Consider the following 21,285-nt stretch of genomic DNA (forward strand, 5'->3'; position numbering starts at 1 on the left):
GCATACTTCTTAGTAGAACAAGGGTCAAAAAAGTTTCAGGTGAAATTAAAAGATATTTCAAAAAACTGAAAATACAGTAATGAAATTTTGTGGGATGAAGTGAAATAGTGTTTAGGGGAAATTTTATAGCATTGAATGCATACAGTAAACAGAAAGATCTAAATTATGACCTCAATTATTATCTAAAATTCACAATCTAAGCTAGTTCTTTGAGAAGGTCATTGCTAAACCTCCAGCTAGATTGCTTTTTTAAAAAAGAAAAGACACCAATTGTTGATAGCAGAAATGAAAGAGGAGCCATCACCACTAATCTCATAAATATTAAAAGGATAACAAAGGGTTATTATTACCAAATCTATGTCACAAGTTTGATAAACTAGACATAATGGATACAGTAAACAGAAAGATCTAAATTTTTCAAAAGGAACATTTACCAAAACTCACACAAAAATAGTTAATCTGTATTGGAACATTTCTATTAAAGATATTGAATTATTTAAAATCTTCCAAAACAATAGAAAAACTCAAGTTAGTACTAGAAATGGCAAACTGTGCTCCAATATCTCTCATGAATATAGATGCAAAACTACAAAACAATCAAATCTAACAAGGTAAAAAATAATTATATATCACAACCAGGCAGGATTTATTCCAAGTATGCTAAGCTAGTAAACCTTCACAAATCAATTAATGCAATCTATCATACCAACAGACTATGGAAAAAAATTAATATCAAACATGAAGAAAAAAATAAGATGAAAACCAACACCCATTCATGCCACCAACTTTTTGAAGCTAGGAATAGAAAGAAATTCTTCAGCTTGATAAAGGACATCTACAAAGAACTATAACTAACATCTTTCTCTTTTGTTATTTTTTGGTTATGTATAATATTAGAATACATTTTGACAAAATCATAAAAGCATGGAATATAATTTGTTCTAATTCAGTCCCCTGTACTTTCCCTTTCCTTACCCTCTTCCCACCCCCTGTTCCCTTCCCTCTACCCTACTAATCTTTCTACTTTTTACTTACAGTTTTTTTTTTTAATTAGTGTCTCGTGGGTATATGTGATGATGAGATTCACTGTGGTACATTCATATACATATATAGAAAAATTAGGTCCAATTCATTCCACTGTTCTTTCCTTATCCCATTCCTTCTCCCTCCCCTTCAATCCTTTTTGACTACCCAATTGATTTTTCTTCCTTTTTTAAATCCTGTTCCCCATTTTGTATTAGCTTCAGCATATCAGAGAAAACATATGACTTTTGATTTTGGGGGACTGGCTAATTTCACTGAGCAAGATATTCTCCAGTTGTACCCATTTACTGGCAAATGTCATAATGTCATTCTTCTTTATGACTGAGTAATAGTCCATTGTAGACATATACCACATTTTCTTCATCCATTCATCTGTTGAAGGATGGCTCCATATTGTGAATTGTACTGCTTTAAACATTGATGTGACTGCATCAATGTAGTCTGCTGTTTTAAAATCTTCTGTATATATACTGAGGAGTGGTTTAGATGGGTCATAGAGTGGTTCCATTCCTAGCTTTTTGAGGAACCTCCATACTGCTTTCTAGAGTGGCTGTTACAGAATGAGAGAAAATCTTTGCCATCTGCTCCTCATAACTGTGCATTAATATCCAGAATCATATCTTTCTTAATGGCGAAAAATTGAACAACTTCCCACCATAATCAAGAACAAGCAAGTATGTTCACTTTCACTATTCCTACTTGACATTGTACTAGCAGACCTTGATGACATAATACCAGAAGAAAATGTACTGATGATGAAGGAAGAAATAAAACCTTCTTTTCAGATGACATGACTATCTAAAAAATCCTCCAAATCAACAACAAAATAATCTCTGGGAACTAATAAGCACAGGGTTAACATACAGGAGTTAATTGACTTTCTTTTGAATGAGCAAGGAACAACTGGAATTTAATTTAAAACAAAGTAATTTTTATTAGAAGCAAAAAAAAAGAAGAAAAGAAAGAAATATATAGTTATGTGTTGCTTAAGAAGTTGGATATATTCTGAGAAACATGTCAGGGGATTTTGTTGCTCTGAAGATATCACAAAGGGTACATGCACAAATCAGAAAGGCAATGAGCCAGGTAGTGGTGGGTGCCTGTCATCCCAGCAACTCAGAAGGCTGACCAGGAACATCGTAAGTTCAAGACCAGATTCAGCAGCTTAGCCAGGCTTTAAACAATTTAACGAGACCTTGTCTCAAAATTAAAAAAAAAAAATAAAAAGGACTGGGGGTATAGCTCAGTGGTAAAGAACCTCTGGGTTCATTAGGCCATAACATGCTTAAAGAGATCACTGTCATATACACAATCTGTCACTGACCAAAATGTCAGTATATGACATGTGATAGTGTATGCATAAATCTAATAAAATTGATATATGATATACGGTAAATACTAAAAAATGTTGAAAGAATACAAAGATAAATAGAAGGGTAGATGATATTTTATGAGGAAGACTCAATATGGTCAAGATATAATTTCTTCCCAACTTCATAATCTATTCAATTCAATCCCAGTCAAAATCCCAGTTTATTTAGAGGATACTGACAAATTCATTCAAAAGTTTGTAAGGAAAAACAAAAGACCCAGAAAACCCAACATGATATAGAGGCAAAACAAATTCAGAGAACTGCAAAGTACAGAGAAAGCTGTAGTGAAGGAACCAGTATAACATTGGTAATAAATAAGGTAAACAAATTGGTCAATGAAACAGAACAGAAATCTCAGAAACAGACTCACACAAATGTAGTCAATTTGATCTCCAATAAAAATCCAGCAGAGAAGGAGTGATCTTTCCAACAAAGAATGGAAACAACTAGACTCAATGTAAAAAAAAAAAAAAAGAAAAGAAAAGAAAAGAAAAAGAATCTGGTCACAGACGATCTATGTTTCATCAAGATTAACTCAAAATGGTTCATAGATGTGAATATCAATGCAAACTATAAAACTTGTAGAATATAACGCAGAATATAATGTAGGTAACCTGGGGTTTTGTGATGACTTTTTAGATAGAGTACTACATATAAAACATTAGTAAGTTGGATTTCATTAAATTTAAAACTTCTGTTGCATGAAAGATACCAGACAATGAAAAGACAAGCCAAAGACCGATGGAAATATTTTATAACACATATCTCTTAAACAACTGTATCTAAGATATACAAAGGACTTGTAAAACTCAAAAATAAATAATACAATCCTAATTTAAAGAAATGGGAAGATCTGAATACACATCTCACCAAAGAATATATTCAGATGGCAAACAGACACAGAATCAAATGTTCACCATCATAGTAATCAGGGAATTTCAAACTTTTTTTAAAAAATGAGATACCACTAAGCTTATATTAGGAAGGCCTTTCAAATTCCTGACAATACAAAATGTCTCCTAAAATGTGGAGCAGCAGAAACATTTCTGTGTTGTTCCTGGGTATGCAAAATATAGTACAGTCAACTTTGTAGATTGAAGGACTTTGGGATTGGGGAGGATCTAGTCTAAATTTCCTAGGGAACCAGAGGGAATAAATGACTTATCATGTCACTCACTGTCAATTAAGTGAAGTAGAATCTCATGTTTCTCCCTGAGCATTTTCTACCCTAGCAAATTCATCATTATGTTTTAGGACTGAGTAAGCTGTTTCTTACAAAACTAATACCATAGAATCTAGTAGTTGTGCTACTTGAAATGTATCCGAGGGAGTTAAAAATGTGTGTCCACACAAATCCTGCACAAAGATGTTTATAACAGCTTTATTTACAATTGTCTAAACTTATGAACTGTCGAGACAGCTTGGAACAGGTGAGTAAACAAATGTTACATTCATGGAATTCTTATTCAATAATACAAAAGAAATGAGCTATCAAGCCACAAAAATATATGGAAGCTTAAATGCATATTTCTAAGTGAAACAATTCAATCAGAGAAGACTTTAGGAAAAGGAAAATCCATGACAACACTAACAAAAAGGAAGTTCCCAGGGTTTTGGAATAGGGAGGTATGAATAGGTGAAGTAAAGGGTGTTTTTTGGGCACTGAAATCATTCTGAATGATATTGTGGATATACATAATTATACTTTTGTCAAAAGCCATGGAATGCACAACACTGAACTTTTGTGAACTATAGACTTTATTTAATAATAATGCATCAATATCAGCTCTTTAATTACAACCAAAGTACCACAATAAAGATAATAATAGTGGAGACCAGGTAGGCCTGGGGTAGGGAATATGTGGAGATATATTTTATGTGAACCATTTGTTCTTTCTACTTGTTTTTTTTAATAGACCTAAAACTGCTAAAATATCAAGTGTATTAATTTTAAAAATTGATTAAAAAAATACACAGTACAAAAATGAGAAAACCAGTATTGAATTTTCCTTTCATTTTTTATTTGATTCAACCAGTTGCCTACTTAGTTGGAAAAACACAAATGTCTCATCCATTTCAATATCAATTAAAGCAATTATTAAAATAAGCACTTGGTTCTCTAAACACGTTAACCACTGATTCCTTCTCCTCCTCCTCCTCCTCGCACCACCCCCCTTCTTTCTCTCTAGAATTTTGACTATTTTAAAAGTCAGTGACAAGCCATCTTTAACCTTGCCAATGTCGATCATATTCTCTAATTCTATTAAGACCAAGCAATTTTGTAAGATCACAGGCAAGAATTATCAAAGTGCCAGGCACCTGAAGCTATGAGAGGAGGCAATTAGAACTCAGTCATAGCTTTTATAGATTTGGGTTCCAGAATCACAAGTAATAAGAATGTCTTTATGATAGTATAAAACTTTTTTTGCTTTAAAAATGAAAATAAACTAATGGAAACCATCTACTAAGTAAGAGTCATACAAATTTTTTAAAGTTTCATCAAGTTCTGTCTCCCATTTTCCGTTCCTCTGTGTCTGCTTTGCGCTCTCTCCCTCCTTGGTCCATCCTCACCAACCCTAGGAACACTTCCAGGCTGGGCTTTGCATTGTTTTCCTCTGTCAGACACATTATCCAGTGCTCAACTCCATATTTGCATGGTTCATTTCCTTGCCTCCTCCAAGTGTTTGCTCAGAGTTTCACATTCATGATGAGGTCCTTTCTGACCATGGTTTTGAAAATGAACTCGTATCCAGTTATTTCACTCTGCTTTACTGTGTTTCATAGTCTATAATTGCACTCCACGATCTATGTATTATATTTACTAGCTACTATCTGTTTGCTCCACTGTAACCTAGTTACAGAGAAGGCAGGGAGTTTTGTATGTTTTATTTATTTACGTGGTCTAAACACTAAGACCATGGCTAGGCACATAATAGGTGCTCTACAAGCATTAAAGAATGAAATAGGAAAGTGAAGGATTGAATAGATTGAAGGACTTTGGGGTTGGGGAGGATCTTGGAGACCTTCTAGCCTAAATTTCCTAGGGAACCAGAGGGAATAAATGACTTATCATGTCACTCACTGTCAATTAAGTGAAGTAGAATCTCATGTTTCTCCCTGAGCATTTTCTACCCTAGCAAATTCATCATTATGTTTGAAAAGGAAATGTATCTACTTACAAATATCAGGATTATTCGGGTACTGCTGTGAGAGTTTGTAATGCTCTTATTACTGTGCTTACCAATAAATACTTGTTCCAATAAAACACCACCATGACTTCCTTTTCTGGCTTTTGGATATCACTGAGCTAGTTGTACATAAGCTATGGTATATAATATGACATATAAAAAGGAATTAGTGATCATAAATACAAAGTTTGGAACACAGCATGAGAAGGGAATCCTCTGAGTTGGCTCAGTCACAAATGGTTGAACGAACAGATTCCTCTTGTCCTTTTTTCTTTGCCATTCTCATTTAAAAAATGGGAAACGGAAAATTCCATTTGTTTTCTAACACTTCAAAGACAATTAGATGAGTTCACCTGTACGTGAAGTAATTATCCAAATTGTAAAGGACTACCCGAATTTTCTTAAGTGTTTGTGGCATAGGGAGGAAATTCTGGTAATCTCTATCATATTTAAAAAGCAGGGCTGGAGCTACTGCTCAGTGATAGAGGCTTGCTAGCATGGGCAAGGCCCTGGTTTGATCTTAGCAGCACCAAAATAAATAAAAATAATTCAAATAAGATAACAAAATAAAAAGCATATAACTTTCAAACAGTGTTTCATCTACTCAGCAGTAAGAAGACCAAACAGCTCAGGGGCTAAGACACAGATTTTCTTTCTAATTGGATGTGTTGGGCCAAAATATATCACCTTTTTAAACTTCTATTTCCTTCTTTATTAAATGAAAGAATTACTAATATCTGCCCAAAATGCCTATTTTTGGGCTTAATGTAGAATGATGTATATGGTTTGTATCAACACTAAGTATATTTACTTTTTAAAAATTATGTACATGATTGCTATTGATGAACATAAATCACTTATTGTGAAAGGGGGTTCATTTAGTGGGGTGAACCTGTTAATCAGAGATTGATTAGGTAATTTCATTGTGAGGAGCTAACACTTTTTTGTAAGATTCAAAATATAATTATAAGGTGTAATATTAGGTTTTTTGAAACTTTTTTCCTTTAAAAATATTGCTAGTAATATTGTAAACCAGGGAAATGAGAATCAGAGAGTTTAGGAATTTTCTGAATGTTCAACCCTGGGACTTAAAAAGGTGGGTCTCTGACACAAGTTTTCTTTGTTCCAGTTGGGTAATATTTCTTGCACATTGTCTGGTTTATAAGCATCACTGGATGTATCAAAAGAGGAAGAACTCAGAGAAAGCATAGCTACTATGCATGTAGAAGCTGAGATGGCTCTCCAGTATCAACTCCACATATTCAGAAAGAGACAATCTATTTAGAGGAAATCCGAATAAAGCACTGACAACATGCCTCTTCATAGTAGAAAAACCTGCTCATTATTTGGTACTAGCCTAATACTTGCACATTTCTCCCAGTTAGAAATATCCCTATATAGACCATCTTCAAAATGCCTTCAAAACACCCCTCCTTCAAGTGAAGGAAAATTTAAAGTACAACACATCAAGTAGAAATGAAAATGGACCTTTGGGTGGATTTATTTCACTTTCAGAGTGTTCTGCAAAAGTTGTAAATATTTGGAAAATAGTTTCTGGTTCTTACGCCTAACCAAAAACAGAGGCTTACCTATACTCCCCAGGAATGTTCTACTATGAAGACAGGAAAAAATAATGACATAAATCCCCAGAAGCCCTGGAAAATCAGCAGCACAGCTACCATCATGCAGAAACATTCAAAGTTTCTGGAAGTTTTAAGCAAAGTGGGAACTGTTTGATAAATACACAAAAATAGAACTGAAGTACTTGCAAACACCCACAAGTAAAAGAAGACTACACAACAAAAACAGGTGAACTTTTTCAGTAAAATTCTGGAATAACTCAAAGAGATGGGGACAACAAAAAAGAACTGTGCTTAAGTTACCAGATAGTAATTAATCAAAGAATTCCCAAAGAAACCAGGTCAGTATCCTGTGTTAAGAATCGCTGATTCTAGCATTTGTAACCAGAACACACAGGGTGGGTAAATATTGCAAATGTGCAGATCCAACACAGGTGTTTCCAAGAGTGGGCCCTGGGACCAGGGAAGTGAGGTAATGTCCCCAGTGATTGCCACAAAGAATGTGTACCACCCTCAACAAACCAGCACATCATAAACACAAGCCTACCAAAAACAGCTCCTCTTTGACACCAGTGTGACATAAAGTCAGAAAATGAAATTTCTTACAGGGTCTAAGGAACTAAAATACATGTAGTAACACTACTCAATTTAGTTTCATATACATGCACGAATAGAAAAGCAACAGTGAGAAATCAGACGATTGAGGAAAACTATAGAAGGAGACACTAAATTGGACAAAATGCAGAACATCTGGGAAGATTGCTAATAAAAACAATTGGAAAATAAAGAAAAAAAATGTAGTTTATTCCCTTGAAAGATGTGGGTGTCAGTCATATCTAACAGGTGAATAAGGAAGAAAAGCATTCAGTGTTCTTGGAAATTAACAATATGATTGTTCAGATAAATCCAAGGAGTAAACTGAATAGCACAAATGATACAGATAAAATACAAAAAGTGAGTCGAAAATGGAATAAAGTGAAGTCAAATTGAGGTGAAAAATGAAGAGAGCCCACCAAATTTCCAAAGAAATTTATAAACTCCTAGCTTGAAATCTGAGTGGTGTCCTCGTTAGAACAGAATATTTGAACCCAGGAGGAACACTAGGGTTGTGCTTCCATGAAGAACATGTGAGGCCATGGTGAGAAGGTTGACAAGGGAGGTTACAAGTTGACAAGGGAGGCCTCAGGAGAAATCAAGTATGATGACACCTTGATCTTGGACTTTAAGCTTCCAGAACTGTGAGGAAATAAATTTCTGTTGTTTAAGCCACCTACTCTGTGGTGCATTTTTGTTCTGATCACCCTAACAAAGTAATATGTCAAACAAAAATAATCCAATATGGTAGACTGCATAGGAATCAACAAAGACTAATGAGGGAAGATAACTATAAAATGTACAGTTTGATTTAATGTTAATATATTGTGAGGTCTGAAGCATTTTTATGAACTATGGTAGCCAAGAAAGTAGACAAATTATTTATAACTTAGATCTAAAGTTCCAGTCAATTTTAATGCCATATAGGTAGACCTGTAAAATTTTGCCAGAGGCCTTCTTTTATTTGGGAGATGGAATGGTAAGAAGCATGCGATTAATTTTCAATGATAATGGGTAAATATTTTAAATTGATGATAAAAATGGATCTGATTTAGAAAAAGAGACAAAAATCAAACTTCTGAACACTGGGAATAAAGAAGAACAAAGGAAATTTAATCAATCCAACTAAAACACTTGTATAGGAGGAAAGTTGTGAAATAAAAGACAAACATAAAACACCTAGAAATAGGTCTATATTATGATGAAATAGTAACCCAACATTTGTGAGAGGGCTGAATTGATTTATTAAAGAAACCTGGAAGTTCAGATTGTATTAAGAAATCCAGTCATGTACAGTTTATAACTGATATAACTAAATCCAACTATCATGTTATAAATGAAGGGTGGTTAAGAAGTGAAGGAAACTACAGAAGAGACAGTAAGAAACACATATTATTAACAGCAAAAATAGAACTTCCAGAGAAAGTATAAAGAGGGATACTGAATATTGCGGAAACTGTAATTCCCTAATCAGACTAACTGTCCTGAATTGTCAAGCATTCAACAATATAGTTTTGACATATGAAAAGCTGAGACTGATAAAAGCAAAAGAGAGACTTCAAAAATTATGTTTGAGAATTTAAAGCACCTTCCTCCTGACTAGACAAATTAAGAAAATGTGGTTTAATCTATCTCTGTGTTTCTGCCATCTCTTTATACATCTATGTATATCTGTATCCAACTGAGAAGCAATCTTTCTCTCATACATGTAATAACAACTGACATATGCATATATGAGTTTAACAAATCATAATGGAAACCTGTTATATTGATAGGGAGAACAAACAATGGAATCAATGGTTTTGGAATGATTGGATTGTTATCATTCTTACAAAAAACATTATAAATGACTAATCAGTTAAATCTAGAAATCAGAATTCTATAATAACTAAAATAAATGAGAATATTTTGTTATTCTAAGGCAGGAAAGGGCTTCCTAAGCAAGACATTAAAGTCTAAATCTATAAGGAATATAAAATTGATAGATTTCACCAAATAAAAATGTTAAAGAAAACTTGCTTTAGCTTTGAATATGTTAAATAGTTTTTTGAAGAAGTCCTCTATTCAGCTTGGGACCCAGACTTCCAAGCAAAGCTGATTTTGGTTCTTTCTCAAGGTGACTTTACACCTAGCCCTTTTATAGTCAGGTGTAAGAAATGCCTTCTTTTGCAAATTCCCACATCTCGGTCTTAAAACTGTGACTTGATTTTAATTTTTAGTGGTATAACTCTTCAACTGGAGGTCACTTTTCTCTTGCTACTTTCATTATACAGTGAAGGGTAAGTCTAGTTTGAAGGTCAAGTTAAATGAGCTCCTTCTCTTGTCAACCTTTGCTTTTTGTGTGGCGCCTTCCCATCCCACCTAATTTATAATTTAAGTGCAACTTATAGCACCATTTCTTTTGCCATTCTAAGGCTTATTTTTCTACTATCCACGAGGGAAGATACAGGGCACATTTCAGCATAGTTTTCTCTATCTTAGCTGCCAAAGTACCAGTTTGCTGTCAAAATCTACACACCTACCTTTGCTAAACTGTTAGTATATGAGTCCATTACAGGTGATAGAGAATATTCCTGTGCTTGACACTCATAGGTGTATCCTTTCACAGGATCCTTAGTGTCCCCTGGCACACCAGAAAGAAAAAAAAAAAAAAACACCAGACTTCCTCATATGCGCAATAAAACATACCAGGTTAACACATGGAAATCTGATAATATGTAGGGAGAATCTTGCATATATTTTTAAAATTGGAACAAATCATGAAAAAGTATTTTGGTTCATTTTCACTATTGCTTTATAATATTACCAGTGTCACCTCGTATAATTGGCTGCAATGCACCAGTGGACATGAAAGGTTGAGATCTCTTGCCCTAGTATATCGCATTCCATATTTCTGCTTGAAATAGTAAAAAGCTCTCTGACGTAGGATATTTTTTAGGTTTCCTGCAAGTATATTTAGAGGACAAAAATTTTCTCAGTATGCTCAGAAACTATTACTTCTACTTCCCTAATTTTTACACCTGGGGATATTCACTTGTATTATTGTTCCCTCTCTTAAGCACTCTCTAATATTATTCCCCAATGCTGTACTTAATTGCCAGCCTAATACGACTTGTGAAACAATGACCATCAAGTTCAACATAAGTAGGACAGAAAGAGAACTGGTTCATCTGGAAAATCAATTAAAATGTCCTTTAGAAAAGAATAAAATTCTAGAGAGAATACTGATAGTGTCTATCAATAACTTTTATAATAACAATATAAAAACACAGTTTTACTTTAAGCATCCATAATAAACTAAGGAATAAAACAAAAAAGCCCAATCTGTCGGTGACTTTTAAGCCCATGTTACACAATCTAGCACCTATTTACTTTTTGAATATACATTTTCTTATAAACATAAATCTAAATTCAACTTGGCACATTTTCCCTTTTCAAACTTGCAATTGTTTCCAACTCCTTTTTTCCCCATTTCTCTACTCGACACATGCCTGGAAAAATATTATGTAGCACATGTGAATATTGCAAAATGGGCCAGGTCTTTGTATATGTGGTGACGTCCTATGGGAATAACCAGAGCCTTCTGAGTGGCTCATTTTATAAATTATGACTTCACTACACTAAATGATAACCTAGTGCCTCGATTAAGTGGACATAAATCTCAAATGCATTTCCACTATTATTAGGAACTCTTTATGTGCCATATATCATTGATTCATTATTTAATTATTCATGTTATTGTCATTATTTATGGTTGGTGAGGATAGTTGCTGAATGGTGTAGAAGAAGGCCTTTCTTTCTTTTTGCTACTGGTGATTGAACCCAAGGGTACTTTACCACCGAGCTATATACCCAGTCTCTTTTATTTTTTAATTAAATTAATTAATTAATTTATTTATTTATTTTTAGACAGGGTATCACTAAGTTGCTGTGGGCTTAAGTTGCTGAGGTTGACTTGAAACTTGTAATCCTCTTGCCTCAGCCACCTGAGTCACTGGGACTACAGGCATGAGCCACCAAGCCCAGCTAAAGTCTTTTTTGTCTTAAAGGTCCTGTTTACTGCTGGTGCTATGTGTCTCTGTGCTGTACCTCAGAGAATCCATAGTCACTCTGTATTTCAGATAAAGGCTGTGTTAGGATGAGACGCTTTTCCTTCTCTGCAAATTTGTTACTCTGAAATTCACTGGTTTGGGAAAAGAATTTCCTCTTAACACTACCTAAAGTTGTGCAGGAAGGAATCTAAAGCTCTAACAACTCTAACAGACAACTATAGATTCAATAATAAACTGTAGATGATTCCAAATCTACCAGAGAAGACCTCAGTCTGACAAAGAGGATGCAGTCTTGGTGGCTCTTGTCCTTGATTGCTCTTTTAATAATCATCAAAAGCAGCAGAACAAAAGGGTTAAACTATAGGTGACACAAGTACCTACAGTGTCCCCTTCCCCTCTTTACACATGCTGCATGTATGTGAGAACATCTGGCTATTTAAGTCTTCACTGTGCCACGTAATTGTGTGTTTTGTAAAATTAAAGATTCAAGCAAAATTTATACAGAAAACTAAAATATGCAGAACACAAAATATGCAAGGTCTCTCTTTATGAAGTAAATTTCAATAACTATTGGTAGAAAAGTTTTATAAAATGATTTTGGATAATGAAAATGTAAATATTATGCCATAAAATAGCACTGAATGCCTAAGAGACAGGAAGACAGTGGTGATAATCAGAGACTGGGGCCACCAGATCAGAGGGATCTCAGGCCTGCCACCTCTTAGTTCTCTGACTCTGAACAAGTTTCTGAAACATTCTTGATCCCATTCTCATAATTTGTTAAGCTACTTGCTTCATTGGATGTCATGAGTTTTACTCCATTAATATATGCAAAGGACTTCAAATGGTGTGTGGCATATAGGAAACACCTGCTATTATTACATCTGATATTATTCTCAGGTTTCTGCTCTGCTTTTACTATCTCCCTAAATATTATCTTAAAACAAAATTTCTAAATACTTGGCCACCATAGAGTCTTTCTGATAAAATCCTCTTTTCTGTGGCAACAGGGATGAAACCAGATGACATTAAGTGAACTAAGCCAGGTGCAGAAAGACAATTTCTATATGTTCTCACTCATATGCGGAAGCTGGAAAAGCTGGTGTCATAGAAGTAGACAGCAAAATAGTGGTTATCAAAGACAGGGGACAGTAGGGGACAGAGAGGTAGAGAGAGACTGGATAGCAGGTAAAAATTACAATTAATAGGGGGAATAATGTTCTCGTGTTTATAGCAGAGTAGCATGACTATAATTAACAAAAGTTCATTATATATTTCAAAATAGCTAGAATAAAGGATCTTGAATGTTTGCAACCCAAGAAATAATAAATGTTTGAGGTGATGGATATGCTAGTTAACTGAATCTGACCATTACGCATTACATACATGTATAAAAATATTATCCTGTATACTCTAAGTCAATTACTCAATTATTAAGTCAAATAATTAAGTCAAATACTCAATTATTACATGTTGATAAAATAAAACATAAACATAAACCCATGCACACACACAAATTCAATAGTTGGGTTGGGCTGATGGCTGACATTAGTTCAAAGTTTCCTCAGGACCATAAGGGAGGAATCCCCAACAGGGAGGATGCCCAGAGGCAGGAATCACTCACAAGGGTGATTATCAATAGGGAGAAATAGGGAGGAATCAAGAGGAATGACAACAGAAGGGTCAGTGAGCAGCTGAATCCTATGGGTCTCCATGGTAATTATGCTCACATAAATCAAAAATTTGCGATTTCAAAAATGACAGTAGTAATGGTTTCCTGAACTGGAACATTTACATACTAAATGTCACATCTCGTAGGTTTTCCTAGAAACCACTTAGGTCTAAAAATTCAACTCTAAGCTAAAACCCATTTTAGCATGGTAGGCTAATTGTTATGAAGTATGAACAATAGGCTTCTAGAATCCCATTTAGATATTATTAATTCATGTGTTATCAAAGAAACACATTTTAGGAAGTCATTCATTTTTCCCCTGAGAATTAGAAATTCCCATTAATTAAAAAGAGTTATGAAAAAATATAAAATGAGTTTGGAATAATAAAAGTATATTAATCATTCTTTGAGAAATTCTCTTGTGCCAAATTTTGCCTCTTTTCATAGACATTAACTAACTTAAAAGAGATTGCTTTAAATATGGACGTAAGACAAAAACTAGGAAACTGAGTTACTGGGACTAAATTGATCTACATGGCTATTTTGGTCATGTAGACCAAAAGTGACTACTAGCATTTTAAAGAGTACTTTACTTCCATATGTGTGTAGGTGGGTAAAAGACAAAAAAAACCTTGTCCTTTGTAAGTTTTACAGTATTGACAGAACTAGAAAATATGCAATTATTAAGGAAGTAGAAATTGATACTGTTCTATAATTTCCTGAGACTTTGAGTCAAAGGATACTTATACCTATATAAACATTTCATTATTCTGAATACTATCCATTTATTATCAAAAGGTATTAAAGACTTCCTGCTTCCTATGAAATATTTGCTTCTTCTTCAATAACTTGGATAAATCAGAATTGTTTGGGTTTTCGGTTGTTGTTGTAAATGCAATGGGAAAATCCATGTCTGAATCTCAGCTTGAATCTCATCAGCTGTATAAGACATCATTGACTGCCTTAGCTTTATATGACGCACTGCATTAACAGGCTTATAAAACTTAGAAATGCTTTATTTTGAAAATCTCAATATCCCAGTGAAGTTCTAAGTCCAGTTCATTATTTTCAGACATTGCTTTCCACTATATCCTTATGCTCCACTTTAAATCAAGCTACTTCTCTGCCATGGACTTCTGAAATCATTTCTAACTTGTTTTCCTGTGTAACAGACTATTTATGACTTCCCCAAATTCATGTATTGAAATATCAACTCCCAACTTAATGGCATTAAGAGGTGGGGTTTTGGGGAAGTCATTAAGTCATGAGGGTCAGACACTCACAAATGGGTTTATTGTTCTTCTAAAAATTTCCCAGAGAGCTTCGGACTCCTTACACCATGCCAGGTTGCAAAGAAGCAGTGCTATCTATTTACCAGAAAGCAGACCCTCCACAGACATAGACTCTACCAGCCTCTTGATCTTAAACTTCCAGGACCCAGGACAAGCCTTCCTTTTCTCTTTCTCTTTGTTTTAGACTAAATTTCTGTCTCACCAAAATTTTATCAAAAATTATAAAATTGCCAAACCACGAAAAAACACTTTTTCATTGTATCATCTACAGATTGTTAACCATTGTAATGTGGATCCTTCATTTCTTTCTTTAACCTTTCATATATGTACATAGAAATATTTGTTTATACATACACAATTAGATACATTTTTAAAAATGTCATTCTACTGTACATGTTCCTTAATAGTGTGCTTTGGTCACTAATAAATCTCAAGTACTTTTCTTCATCATTAATCATTGATTCAGAACTAACTGCTCCATGATATTTCAGGGTTAAGAGTAAATGAACTACATTTCACCAATTTCCACTAGTTGATGCTCAGGTAGTTTCTAATATGAAGAATAATACAGAGATGGAAACCCTAATGAATAAAATATCATGCATATGTATTTTTATTTCCTTATAATACATAGAAGATATGAACTGTTAATTAAATAATATAAAAAATATAAAGCTTTTAATTGCTAAAATGCTCTTCATAATTGCAAACTGATAGCCTGACTAGCAATGACTATCTATTTCTCTACAACCACACCAATAGTGGATATGACCAATTATTTTATTCTTCTAAGATCTCTTTTCAACATAAAACATAGGTTATTCTTTCCCACCACAATTCCAGACAATATTAGTTTGACTTTTGGCATCAGTTACTTGTGAAAATAGATGTACAGCTTCTCAAACCCTTTACAAGGAGTGTTCTGTCTGCAAAACTTGTCCATGCAATTCCTACAGTTGCAACACATCAGTTAAGAACTACTGCCTGAGAAAATGTGGTAACATGCAATAGTGTATTACCCAAATTAGAGACTATCAGAGAGCACAAAAGTCTCATACAAAAGAATAGCATGTTGATGGAAAACCTCAATCTGAAGAATAGGGAAAATAGACTTCCACTTCATTGGTCCATGCACATGTAAAATTATTGCAGGCTCAGAAAGGGTTCTAGTCTGAGAATTATTCAAGTTTTCCCAGAGCAACAGTTGGAAAAATCAGACTTGTTCCAGTTATTATGATCCATCACTGACATATGATCACCTCATGAAAACAAGTTCTACTCAGTCTCTTTAGTCTCAGTCTCTATGACTTTTTCAATACCAACTAACAAAAAGAGTATTTTATTGGCTCAAGCAAAGAAGGATCCAGGACTTAACTTCTCTTTATTTAACTCTCTGTGCCTCTGTGTGCTACCTTCTTTCTGTCTCCTCATGGTGGAAAAGACTGCCTGAAATAGCCCCAGACTTAGCCCGTATTCTCACAGTGTCTGAGGCAAAAGAAATTCTATCATCCTCTGCATCAAATACTAGAGAAGACTATGACTGACCCTGCCTGGATTGCCCAGAGTATTGCTACAGTAAAGTCACTGTGACCGTCAACCCCATCAAGACCAGTTAGAGCAGGGGATTTTCCTACAAAAAGTAGGTATCTTGCTGACTGCTCATTTCTCTCCATTAATCTTTGCAGTCAACCTCTCTGAAGACTTGCCCAGACCATAAAAGCACTTTTGTACTACAGTTGATACCCTCTACTCTAGAAAAACTTGTAGCCACCAAAAAAAAAAAAAAAAAAAAAAGGCACCTGAAATCAAGACTGAGGTCAACATTTCTATTTTAGAATCTGTTTATAGAAACATGGCTAAAAGCAGGGGGCCATTTAACTGGGTAACTGAAGGGGCCAAGTGACCAGCTGGTGAATAGTGAAAGCACATATGAAAGCTCTTTTTGAATTAAGGAAGCAACGTTTTGTTAGAAAGTGAGTGAAATCTGCTTGTGTTTCATTGAAAGATCCATTGGCCTTTCCATTGGCGTTTGCTTTCATAAGTAACAAATAACCACAGGCTAAGGGCCTCTACAATCATAGCAATCTATGTTTCATAATATGAGTGGGGCCAGTGGTTATAAATTACTCTGGATAGAATTCATCATACACAATAAATTAACCTACTGAATAGACATATATTATATGTAAAAATGAAAAACAATTCAAAATTGTCACATGTTCTGCATTTACACATATATCCCTACACTGTTAAAAAAAAATGACTCTTACTCTGTTGTTTTTACTGGGTTTCGTTTGGGAAAACAGATGTTCACATAGAATAAGTGTAAATTCCCCATTCTTTTTGGGTATTTGCACTTTTACTTGACAAGAGCTCCCTTTTCTGTCAGAGATTAGAATTGATAGGGCCTTTTTACTTTCTCCCTACGACCCATGTTTCTCCTCAGACTTCTTGGTAGACCACAGAGAACCTGAGAAATAACACTGAGAAATGGATGTCAGGTATCTGAAATCATATTTTAGCCTATTGGAAAATTTGCTACACTTCTTTGAGTCTTAAATTTTGTATTATACAATTGGGGAAATATGCCCTTCTGCAACATGTGAATGAGAGAATTAAAATTGATAATGTGTATAAAATTTATATACCCTGTAAATGTGCATATCCTGGAAGATAGTAAGTGCTTACTAATAGATGTCATTACTGACAAGGGAAAATATTTGAGATAAGAAAATAATTCTAGTTGAAAGGACAAGTGATCAAGTAATTACTAGACCAGGACACAAATGTTTCTTTCTAATATATAAACTTTTCATTACAACTAGATCTCAAAACCGGTTCACAAAGATTAAAAAACTCATTAATCTTTCCTAAATGAGCAGTGCACATGCAGCAACTTGTTTCTTTAAAGACATTTACATTTGGGGTAGATTCTTGGTTTAAGTTCATTAAAATGGAACAGGTATCTTATTTTTACTCTGAGCTGATTTCCACTTAAAAATCTTAAACTTGCTTTGTCTTTACTTTGTTATGGAGAGAAAATTTTTATCATCATTATTCTTCACATCACATTTTTTCAGGGTCCCCAGCTAAGGTGTTATTATAAGATATATAAAGAATCTACCCACACTCTTTTATCTCCAGATAATCTTTTAAAAAGCATGCACCATAATTGAGTTCAGGTGGCAGTCATCAGTGAGCTAACTCTTGACTGAGATTAAGATGAATGACAGCATTGCATGCCCAAGACCCATTGCTCCCGCAAGAAATGAGAAATTAATAGAATCAGTATCAGTGGTGTGACTACAGGAAAAAAAAGAAAGGAAGGAAGGAAGGAAGGAAGGAAGGAAAGAAGGAAGAGAAAAGAAAGAAAGAAGAAAAGGAGGTATGCTTAAACATATATGATGAATATTTCAGTGAACAGAAATCTGTTTTCCCCTGTACCTTTAATATCCCCATATTCCTGGGATCGACCATATAGAACCAGAACCGAACAGTGCACATTCCAAGGCTTGCTGGGAAGTATTTGGTGGTAATAATTCTCCCAGTGGATCCTTTTCTGGGGCTGGAAGAATTGATGTACAGGAAGTGCCGTCCACTACCTTGAAATAGATAAATACAATATTTTTTCAGAAAATATAATTTTATATTTTAGAGTATGACACAGAATATGTTTTAATACATGCACAAATATCATTTTTCCCTAAACAAATACATACACAATGAAACAAAACTTTTTGTCAGATAGAAATAACAATTCTTTTCAAGCAAAATAAGAGTGCTGCTATGATTGGGTGATTCACAAAATTCACTTTGGCACATGACTCGTGCATAAAGTGACGAAATATTTGTGTTGACTATGGAACTGTGCTCCTTTTCTTCTAATTTGCTCTAACCTGTCATTTTCAGGTAAATAAAGTATTTTATATGCCGTTCATCGAGCTGGTACAGAGTAGTTATTGGGGACTGGATGATACTGTTTCTTCAACTCATTCCCTCTGATGGATGCACTGACCATAGTAGAAGTGAATGGCTATAATTGCAGTTACTAATATTATTGATAGTTTTTGGCCATTAATAACTTCTGTATTTCTCAACTGCATTAGTATGGAAAAGATACCTGTATTTAAACACAATTGGATTTTTTTTCCTGTTGATATCATTGTCAAAATTTATCAAAAGCTACTATTCCATTTCATGACTAACACTTGGGTAAGGTATACAAATACACATAGTTCCAATTTAAGGCTATTAATGTGTTTCCTAACTAACATTCCTGTGACTTTTTAGAGCTCATAGATTGGCAATGATGCTGCCCTTTCATTTTTGATAACAATTTGTGTTTTCCTTTCTTGATTTAGTTAACCTGGATAGAGGGGTTTGAATTTTATTGGTCTTTTCAAAGGACTGGATTTTAGTTTTTTTGATTTTCTCTATTGATTTTCAATATAATTTCATTGACCTCTGCTCTAAAAGTCTAATATTTCTTATTTCTTTCAGTTTTCTTTCCACTTATTGATTTAATTGGTGGGGATCAAACGCAGGACCTTTCACATGCTAGACAAGTGCTCTGTCATGGAGCTACGAAACCAGAATTCATTCTTTCTTTTATTCAGCTTACTTGGGTCTTAAATTATTCTTCATTTTGTAGTTCTCTAAGCTAGAAGCTTATTGATTTTAGGTCTTTCTTCTTTTCAAATATATACATTCAATGTTAAAAATTTCCTTGTTAAGTACTGTTTTAGTTGAAACCCAGAAATTTTGATATCATGTACTCTTTTAAATCTGGTTCAAAATAATGTTGGATTTTCTTGAGTCTTCTTTGCGCCATGTATTACATAGAAATTTGGTGTTTGATCTCCATGTGTTTGGAAGTTTTACAAGTTTCTGTTGCTCATTTCTAGTTTAATTCCATTGCAGTCTGAGAGCATCCTTTGCATGAATTCTATTCTCTTAAATTTGTAAAAGTGTGTTTTGTAATGTATTGTATCTTGGTGCTTGTTACATATGAACTTGAGAAGATTGTGCATTTTGCTGTTGAATAAAGTAGTCTATAGACATCATTATATCCAGTTGATTGATAGTGCTATTCAGTTCAACAATGTCTTTCCTGACTTTTTGTCTCCTGGATCTGTTCATTGGTGATAGACAGTTTGAGTTTCCAGCTATAACAGTGGATTCATTTATTTCTCCTTGAGTTTCTATCAATTTTTGCTTCACAAACCTTGATGTTCTGATGTTAGGTACTTACATATTAAAGATTGTTGTGTCTTCTAGGAGAAATAGTCTCTTTATCATTATGTAATGTTCCTCTTTATCCTTGATAATTTTCCTTGATCAGATGCAAGTCTTTGTCTAAACTCCCTTGTTCTTTTGATTAATGTTAGCATGGCATATCTTTCTCTACGCCTATACTTGTACTCTGTGTCTTTATATTCAATATAGCTTCCTTATTGACAATAAAATATATTTGGGTATTTTTTCTATTCTGATCATTTCTGTCTTATAACTGGTGAATTTAACCTACTAGTGACTGAAGTGATTATTGATATAGGTGAATTAATATTTATTATGTTTGTTTCTGTTTTGTATTCATTACTCTTATTTTTTGGTTCTTTTATTTTTTTTTATTCTTTTACTGTCTTTTGGTTTAATTAAGCATTGTATGTGCTTTTGTTTCTTTATCTTCTCTTAGCATATCTTAGCATATTTTATTTCTTTATCTTCTCATAGCGTTTTCTGGTGGATGACCTTGAATTTGCAAAATACATTACAACTGATGCAAATCCTCCTTCAAATGTGTTATGCTACTTTATGTTTAGTGCATGTATTATATGACAGAGAATTCCCATTTAGTTCCTCCCATCTCTTAAAATATCCTTAGGCATTTCTATTCCCCTAGATCAGTTAGATTCTGGTAAAATAGTTTCTTTTTAGGACAGGTCTTATTAAGAAGAACCAAATGTTCCACAAATATTTCAAAATAAGTGCTTTTCCTCTTCCCTGACTGAAAGCTGAGAAACTCAGTCTTTCACTGTGAAAACTTGGTGTCTTTCCCAATTTTGGGGTAGTTCTCTAATGGGTCTAAGAAGAGATGTTGATTTTCAGATTTTCAGTTGCTTAGCTTATTTCTTCTTATGGGATGGGAATGATGCCCTCTGGCTTCCTTCCATGCCAGATGGGAACGGGAAATGACTGGCATCCCTTTAAAAAAAATTCCTTATCAAAAATTTCTTTCTACCTCAGCTTTATAAATGCTGGCAAAAGAATAAAAGGAAAGAAAATCTTAATCAAATAAATAACAAAGAAACATGAACTGATAATTACAATAGCAAAATTTTCCTTAATATGAAAGAGTAGGAGTGGCCTTGGTATTTATCCAAAAGAATTAAAATCATCATACTATAGAACCTGTGGTATACACAGGCACTTCAGGGTCTGTAGCAGTGCAATTCACAATAGGCAAGTTATGGAATTAGCCCAGGTGCCC

At 34.1% G+C, this 21,285-nt stretch overlaps 1 protein-coding gene across 1 annotated transcript in view; it reads right to left on the reverse strand.

Annotated features, from left to right (window-relative positions):
- The window catches only part of Malrd1 (MAM and LDL receptor class A domain containing 1), a 686,047-nt gene that overhangs the window by 156,146 nt on the left and 508,616 nt on the right, over positions 1–21,285 (reverse strand). The window contains exon 32 of the mRNA XM_047521295.1: positions 18,240–18,397. Coding sequence (XP_047377251.1) covers positions 18,240–18,397 — 158 coding nt within the window. The remainder of the gene's footprint in view (positions 1–18,239; positions 18,398–21,285) is intronic.

This window comes from Sciurus carolinensis, chromosome 12 (genome assembly GCF_902686445.1).
Source record: "Sciurus carolinensis chromosome 12, mSciCar1.2, whole genome shotgun sequence".
In the NCBI taxonomy this organism is placed as follows: Eukaryota; Metazoa; Chordata; class Mammalia; order Rodentia; family Sciuridae; genus Sciurus; species Sciurus carolinensis.